Raw genomic sequence first — 8,763 nt, forward strand, 5'->3', positions numbered from 1 at the left:
GAGCATTAAAACCAGGGATCATCATTTTAAAAGCTGGGGAATTCTTATTGCCACCAACCTTAATGCCGAACACTTTTATCTGAAAGTAGCCAAAAGTCTGTAGTCCGCTGGACGTTTGGACATAATGTGGCTCTGCAGACACACCGATGTGAACTGTGACCTGGAAGTGGTTCTTTTTCTGGCACACAAACGCCTCATCAACTGAAGAGTAGTTAAAGCCTTTATCTGTATCAACATGGTAAGTAGGAGGCTCCCTGAAACAGACAAAGTAAAGTAGTTTATGTCACAGGAACTAATTTCCCACATCATGTCCTTAATTCATGATGATTAAGTCCAATAGTTCAAAGCAATATGGACTTACAATGTTCTGTAGCTGCTGCTGCATAAAGTGCTCCAATGTTCTTGCTGATAGTGTTCCCACCTAAGCAACTGGGAGGAACCCAGACCGGCTCCAATCCCTGCCCCAGTGTTACGAGTCCCATCACCTTCACAACAGGCAGCATCAGCTGCTGCAAATGTATCCTCGGAGTCTGACCTCCTCCTCTTTTTACTGTCCTGGGAACTGAAAAATAAAATTCAATATAGAAATATCATCCACAAAGATCTGCCCTCTGACAGACACAGCGTCCTCTTATGCCACTAATGCCGAAGATGTTCCAGTGTGTAGAGTTGATTTTAATTTCTTATTCATTCATACCTACCTTTATATTTAAAATCAACTCACATTACATTACAGTGCTGTGTGGGCAAAATCAAAGCAAATCTAACAATAAAAACAATGTGAAGGATAAATAGATAAGTGATACTGCCACCTATGGGTTTGTGATGACACAGTGCAGTATCGGCTGTTGATCAAGTCCCAGTGCTGTATCTGGTGTTTGACACAACGCGGCTATTATCCAGGTCATCTTGAAAACATTCTTCTTCCAAATGTTGGCTACATATTACATGTTTTTTCTCTGACCAGAAGTTGAATGGCAGATCAAATCCTCCCTCTTCAAGTTGGCAAGCCAATGACAAACCCGTCCGTGGAGGATCATGAATCGGAAAGGTGAAATAACTAATGTTTTTTTCACATGCACGTGGGCATTGTCAGTTTAACTATAGTTCTGGTGAATTTCAATGGTGAAGTCCTCTGGTAATCTTCAATAATGGTTGTTGATTGCAGATGTGTCTAGTAGTTCCCATTGATTTTGCTTGTAAAGCGAGGAGAATGGCGCTAGGCTTACCGCACCGTGACGTCACTGCTGGAAAATGTCAGGAGGGAGGCGTTACTATATTTGGGCAAAAATGGCCGCTCCCAGACTCAGTGATCGCAAAGAAAATTGTTACTTTTATTTTTTTACTGGGACTGCTCAATGGCGCAGTGGGTAGCACTGCTGCCTTCGATTCCATTCCCCGCCTGAGGTCTTTCTGCATGGAGTTTGCATGTTCTCCCTGATCATGCGTGGGTTCTCTCTGGGTACTCCGGCTTCCTCCCACAGTCCAAAAGCATGACTGCTAGGTTAATTGGCTCCTCTAAATTCTCCTTAGGTGTGAGTGTGTGCGTGAATGGTTGTTTGTCCTGTTTGTCTCTGTGCTGCCCTGCGATGGACTGGCGACCTGTCCATGGTTTACCCCTCCTCTCGCCCATAGACAGCTAGAGATTGGCAACTGCACACCTCACAACCCCACTTGGGATTAAGCGTGTTAAAAATGAATGGATGTATGGATTTTTTTTACTGATTAACACTAAATTCTTTAAATCCCTGCAAACATAATAGTTTTAGGTATAGATAATGACCAAATGGTTATTCCTTGCTGACGGGATTTTTCCTTTAAGGTGTTGGTAAAATTCCAATACTCACCATATGGGTCCTTAGTTGCAGTAAGGAGTTCAAAAGATAAACCACACTCTGTAAAGCATTTCCCCAGATAGAGCCAAAGATTGAACCTCTAATACATACAAATGTTCCCCTTCTATCCACTACCCCTTCAGGCTTCTGACGCCATGCTAATATAACAAAAGATGTGTAATTTATGAGGTAATGGTGAGTTTTTATGCATCACAAACCATATTAAGTTCATAGCATTGACAACATATTTAGACAAACAAGTTGTAAGGAAACGGCTGTTCCAACCGTTGCATTTCCGAATTCTCCCGAGTGGTGCACGACTTTACACAAGTGAATAAAGCGAATGTGATTGGTCGTTTATCATTTGTTGGGGGATTGTTGTGGCAGAAGGTTCACAAGCAAGTTTGATTGTGGCCGGTGTCTCGGAAGCATCTTGCTAACCAGTTAGCAACTCAGTGCTAGTAGGTTCCCAATGGGAGATTCCATTGGGACCAAATTGGTGACTTAGACTCGACACTGTCAAGGAGCGCTATGGACAGCGGAAACATTCAAGAGGAGGAGAGTTTAGTGTCGGAGTCTCGTTCGTCAACTATTTTTTATTTAGAGAAAGAAAGTCGAGGATGAAGATCTTGTGGAAGAGGACGCCAGGGCGGCAGAAGCTTTGTTTGGTGTAGAATGCTTACAGTTGTACATGTTTGAGCCCTTGCCTCACATAGGCAAATGTATTTATATATACACACATGTTTAAGCCAGAATAATTTGACATTTAAATATGACTTCCCTGGGACTTTTAAAGCACCCACAGAGGTGTGGTACACAGACTGTATGTACAGGACTCCCAACACAAGAATGACCAAACACCAAAAGTTTCCTCACCAGGTGTGTGATGTGGAGAGTGAGCCAAGCGCACAGGGTGAAGATGACACTTGTAGATTTTGGACCATAGCTGCATCAGTCATGGGGGAAATGTAGGTACTGGAAGGAGTTAAGGATGGAGAAGAGGGAGTGGTCGGCGTGTAACCTTGCAAAACGTTTCCTGAATTTAAGTAACGTTCAGGTGGGCGGTTGGTGTCCTGATTAACCGGTAGAATGGGTGGGTCAGGAGAAGTTCTGGACTTGATGTCAATGTCTGTGAGACCAGAATCACAGAGCTGGTTGTAGGTCATAAAGTTACAGTGGGATGGCGCAGAGCCTCCATCTTTTAATCGACAGTAAGGGGGCCGGATGATTTGGTCAGAGTTGGGATGAGCGGAGCGGCGATCCTTAAAGTGACAGGAGGTGGGGAGTGTTGCCGGTGGAAACGCCTCTGGACTGACGGTCAAGCAGGGCTGTTCATACCCAACGTCTGTTTGTAGGAAAAAAAAACAACATTAGAGTGAAGCAAACCAACAAATAAATAACATTTCCTGTGTTTCCGTACATTAACTGGAACAAAAAAACGGTTATATTTATCATGCATTAATCTACCTGGTATCTGTGCAGGAGAATAAGCCTCTGAGCTTGAATCAGGAGGAGATTCAGGAAGCATACTGAAACAGAGAGCAAAAACAACCTATTGTCAGTGATCAAGCTTTTTGGCTGAGCGTTCGCCCTAAATAGAGCCGTATCTTATTGACAATCTTCGCTTATCAGATAACCAAAGTTAGTGTTACATTTATGGATTTTATATAACAGAGCAGATGATCAGATATGACAGCAGTGAGTTTCCCATAATAAAAGAAATTCTCAGAGAGCTGCAATTAAAAGAGTCTGGTTCTTTCCAGTAAATTTAAACCAAAACCATGCTATATTTTCTTTAGCATTTAGCATTCATAAACAGGTTTCTGGGTCTCCTGAAAACTTTAAGTATCATCAGTCATTGTTGTTAACCAAACATCTTAAACTTAAAACCACTTTCTATTCTATGTATTCAATTTCTTTAACTTGTTTCCAGTCAAAACTTGATGTGTGTCATTGGTTCCTGAATCATCACTAGAAGGCATCTCACTGAGCATTTTATTAAGTGATGTCATCGCAGTCTTTGAAACTTACAAGTTGCTTGGGTCCATGTCGTTACTGAGGTACTGCTCCAGGATGCTGGTATCTACGGCAACCGAGCTGTCCAACACACTACTGACGTCCTGACCTAATATATGGAAAGAATGGATTGGTTTCAAAGAGAATACGGTGAATGAGAAATACATAAATTTACACTTAAAAAGAGACTAAAATATCAACCTATCAAACTTCCTCCAAACTTCAGTGGCAACCAATCTACCAAAACAAACCTTTCAGGAGCCCCAGAGCTTATGCTGAACAGTTTGTCTACAAACAAAACTCCCCATCATCATTTAATGATTTATCCGTCTCTAGTATGCTACAGTTATTCAGATAGACACCTGGAATCATGACCAGAAATTGACACAAATTCAAAAACTTTCCCTACTTCATCTAACATCATGGATGATCAGTGGTATGCTCTGATGTAAAACCATCTTTAAGACTAACTAGACTCCAGAACAGTGGTATTACAGTGTAACAACTGTGGCCGGAAAAATCTATTATCAGATAACTTTCAAAAAAAGACAATCCACTGGAATTTGTTTCCAAGTTTGAAGACGTTTGGCTTCCCATCAAGGAAGCTTTTTCAATTCAAAATGTCAGAAATAGCATTGAGTTCGAGGTTTTATACAGTAGCCAAAAAAAAGCCTTGTTTTTGTTTTGGAAACATGCAAATAGAAAAGGATGAAAGGGTCCATCCCTATGAAATGGGGGTCATTTGGCTTATTTTATTAGCCTACAAAGCCCCTTACCCATCTAAGTGTCTGAAAGGGAGGTAAGTAAAGGGGATCGTTTGCCTGGCTGAATAGGCGAGGTCCTCCAGCCAGCTACTTTTGTTGTTTTACCTGACCAAGCCTTAAAATGAGAATGTGTTGCAGGACTATGTTCCCCAAGGACTGGATTTAAATGCCACTGCTCCAGAACCTGCTTAAGGATTTCAAAACAGAGGTGTCCAAGTCCAGTTCTTCAGGTATGCATCCTGGGACCTTCAATAGCCCCTGTCCAAAACACCTGAGTCAAATGATTGGCCTCTGGGCAGGTGAATGACTGAACGCTGATTCAGGTGTTTCGGAGGACTGGATTTATTTCCACAAAGAACTAGAAAATGTAAAGCCATTTCTACACACCCCTTGACATTACATCAACTTTACAATGAGCAATACAACCTTCCTGGAGATTCTGTAAACCCCCAAAGAACTCACAAGGTAATGACGTTCTGTTCTTCTTATAAGATCACTTATACCCATTGAAGAACCAGACATTAGATGTCACCTGCTTATTTTTTAATCTAAATCAATTCTAAATCATATATTGGTCCAGGGATGGGAAACCTTGCTACTTGTCTTGAATGTTTCTTTTCCAACCTAACTTGCATTAAATGATCATTAGCAGGTTCTTGCAGTACTTGATCAAGATGAGATTTGTTGTACAATGGTCGCATGTTGGATGTTCCTTTGAGAATGGCATTGTCAACCTTAGTTGCGAATGCTCAAAACTATAACTTAAGGTTTGCACCACTTCTTTGTAACTACAGTCCATTCTGTTCAGAGATCTGAACCACACACACTGCATTTGGTTTTATTACATATGACAAGCACCTCAGCAACTAAAAAATGACTGATCAAAGTTCGTAAAACACAGTCCTGAGTACCTCAGAGGCAGAAATACCCCCCAAAAAACTAAATACTGGCATGAAAGTAAACACAAACCTAAAAGAGCCCTTAGACATCCACTCCAAGCTCCCAGTAGCCCCAGGAATTATTCAAGAGATCTTGAAAACCTTACGTTGTAATATAAAGTAAAACCTCCCGATGGTCATGAGACACTTCCTCTCCAAGACAACTACATCTCCTAGAAACCTTCTTCTAAGGCTTCTATTTCAGATCTGCCTTCAATACAGCTTCAGTTTATTTGAGGGCAACTAAATCAAAAGTAATCTTGCATTCTAACAACTCATGGCAGCACTGACCTCTCAAAAATACCAGAAAGTTCCACACATAGCCAGAACTTAACACAAGTAGGTTCAAAAGGTCTCAGACTCTCATAAATAAGCATCTAGAAAAGATGATTGTTAATAAAAATGCATAAAACTTTGATCTGCATGGAGAATGTTTAAAACTACATAAAGTCACCTGAAAAACTTAAAGCAGCATTCAGCTTGTCACTACTTTAAGGGCCACTGGACAACCTTAGAGTCATGGTATCCCCTCTAAACCCCATCAACATTTAATGCATGCTGGAACATCTCACCGCTGAAGAACTGTTGCAGCGCCTCATTCTCTCCAAGCACCTGTAGCGGTGGCCCAATGGGTCCAGGCTCCATGCTGCCATGCACGGGGCGGTGCTGTCCTGATGTGTGCAGGAGGAAGATTTCCACCTGCAGCTAGAGCTGATGGTGAGATTTAGAATGTCACAATGCATTAGCAAAACTTTAGACAAATGTAAATCTAAATGTATGGGAGGATAAAGATCTGAGTACTAGTTTGAGACTAGGAGACTTCTTTTACTTTTTCCTTTCAGAGTCCCAGACTCTATGTCCTGATGATCCAACACAATTAGATAAAGATCCAAAGTTCAAGGTTAGAACCTTTTATTAAATATAAGTTGAGCTCATTAAGAGTATATATATGTTTCATCTGTATCTAGATCTAGTCATTTTACAAGATCCACCCAATGAAAACCTTTTCTCTCTAATACGGTTCTCTGTTCCATACAGACGTGTAGCGGTTTTTCTATAATATAAGTCTGTAACCTGCAGCTCTTTAGACCTTCCTTTGGCCTAAAATGATTAGAAAAAGCCAACAACTTCTTTTAAATATAAACGCAAAAATAATTTTTATATACATTTATTTTTTTCTTACATACATACATACACATTGTCTTATCAAGTGGGAATGCTTATGCATTCCCACTTATTGTTTTTCTGTTTATATTTATTATTATTCCGTAGGTTTTTCTTCGTTTAACTAGTTCAACAGTTTTCAGCTGATTTAAACAAATTTGGTATCAAAACGTTCAGCTTGTTCAGGAGAGTTATGCTATGACTTTTGGTAAAGATATTGTTCACAGTTTTCGCGATATTCAGCTTTTTCTGCGATTTTTGGCCCCATTGAAATGCATGTAAAACTTCAAAAATTCCACTAAATCTTCAGCTACTTTGCCCTTTACCTACTTCAGCATGCTTTCAGCTAGAAACACCATTCAACTTTTAAAATGTTTCCGTATCTTTCTGCTATTACTGTTTAACTCGGCTTTCAGCTAACTTTTACAGTTTTGCTTCAGTGAAGCTTCAAACTTTTAAACAATTTTTACAGATTTTCAAATTTATAATGGAAGTCTATGGACGGAATGTTCAGCTGCTAGAGTGTGCCACTCTAGCGTTTTCAAACATTTCACTCATGCCGAACAGCTTCAACTCACTCGTTCATTTTTTACTCTATCTAGATAAATTTTACATCAAAACGTAGGGATTTTTGTCAGGATTCAGGAAATGTAACCCTCATTTGTGTGGCATTTACGGTTTTTTCGACAGTTTGTCCCAGACCACGAAGAAGTCCACACTTCTCCAATAGAAATCCAATGAGAGCTCTCTGAAAATCCGAACTGAAAATTCAGAAAAACTGACTTTTTCGTATCGCTCCCATTCGGGAACCGTTTGACGTAGCAACACGAGCCTTGTGGAAGTTGTTCCTCAGACCTTCCTAGCACTCACATTGAAGGAAGTGTGTCGATATCTTTTATCGTTTAGCTAGGAAAAAGGTTTGTTCGGGGGGTAACAAATCTGTCCGAACCCCAAAATCAAGATTTTGACAATTATACACTTTTTTACATCGTCACCACGCCTAGACGAAATATTGTAGAAATATGAAAGTTACACCAGTTGTAGTCCAAAGACGGCTGACGCTCACGGTGAAAGAATTTTTTGAATACCTAATACGGTTTTGGCTCACCTCTCGTTTGTTCGGAGGGAAAGTTTTGCTTTTGAGAGTTCTGCTCTACCATTGTTCTGCATGTTATTCAATGAGACCAGCAGGATTTACAAACCTTTATATTTCTCCTTCCCATTAAGGCTGTGAATGAGCTACAGCCATGAAAGTTACCCCAATTGGAGACAAAGGATAGCTGTCGCTTAGACTGAAAGAATTTTTTGGATACTATTTACGGTTTGTCTTCAGCACTCGTTTGTTCAGAGCTGCTATTCCCATTCAAAAAAGCCTGAGAGGAAAGGAACGAAAGTGATGCGCATGTCTCTCTGTCACTGACAGGCTCGTTAAGCGTTGTCAAGGTTACCGTGCTTCAAAGAGATTTTACCTCCACCACTTTAAATAGCACATTTTAATCTAATGGAGGGAGAAAACACTGATTTAACATTAGGAAGTGGATACAATATGACTACTGGCCATGACCCTTCCCTTCACACGCAACCCTGATAGACTTTCAAAATAAGACTCCGGGGACCCTTCAAAATAAAAGCCCCTAAATTAAACTCATATTTTTTTCCCAGCATATGGCTCAACATTATGACCCAAACTCAACCACTTTTTTAAAAATGAGACTCCAGGGGGTTTTCAAAACACACCCCATGGAAAATTTCAAAATAAAAGCCTCCCATTGCCACTTTATCTACTGCCCTAATAACAAGGGAAAAGAGTTATTTAACGATTGGAAAGTCATCAAGTATCACTGCTGGGTCTGACCCTTTTCTCAACACACAACCCTGCTAGACTTTCAAAATAAGACTCCAGTGACCCTACACAATAAAAGCCTCTATATTATACTCGCCTATTAATTGATGCAAATGGCTCAGCATTATGAACCAAACTCTACCAGCTTGTTTCTATTAGACTCTAGGGACCTTTTCAAAACATACCCCAGAGCAAATTTCACA

The 8,763-nt window shown here is 40.4% G+C and overlaps 1 protein-coding gene across 1 annotated transcript in view; it reads right to left on the minus strand.

Annotated features, from left to right (window-relative positions):
* Positions 1 to 6,256, minus strand: part of LOC119796572 (myelin regulatory factor-like protein) — a 38,060-nt gene extending 31,804 nt beyond the window's left edge. Inside the window, exons 1-6 of the mRNA XM_038305182.1 lie at positions 6,126 to 6,256; positions 3,867 to 3,960; positions 3,303 to 3,364; positions 2,712 to 3,180; positions 362 to 562; positions 59 to 254 (exon numbers count right to left, since the gene is read on the minus strand). Coding sequence (XP_038161110.1) covers positions 59 to 254; positions 362 to 562; positions 2,712 to 3,180; positions 3,303 to 3,364; positions 3,867 to 3,960; positions 6,126 to 6,198 — 1,095 coding nt within the window. The 5' untranslated portion in view covers positions 6,199 to 6,256. The remainder of the gene's footprint in view (positions 1 to 58; positions 255 to 361; positions 563 to 2,711; positions 3,181 to 3,302; positions 3,365 to 3,866; positions 3,961 to 6,125) is intronic.
* Positions 6,257 to 8,763: the final 2,507 nt, after the last annotated feature.

This window comes from Cyprinodon tularosa, unplaced genomic scaffold (assembly GCF_016077235.1).
Source record: "Cyprinodon tularosa strain WSP-4 unplaced genomic scaffold, ASM1607723v1 ctg552, whole genome shotgun sequence".
Lineage (NCBI taxonomy): Eukaryota > Metazoa > Chordata > Actinopteri > Cyprinodontiformes > Cyprinodontidae > Cyprinodon > Cyprinodon tularosa.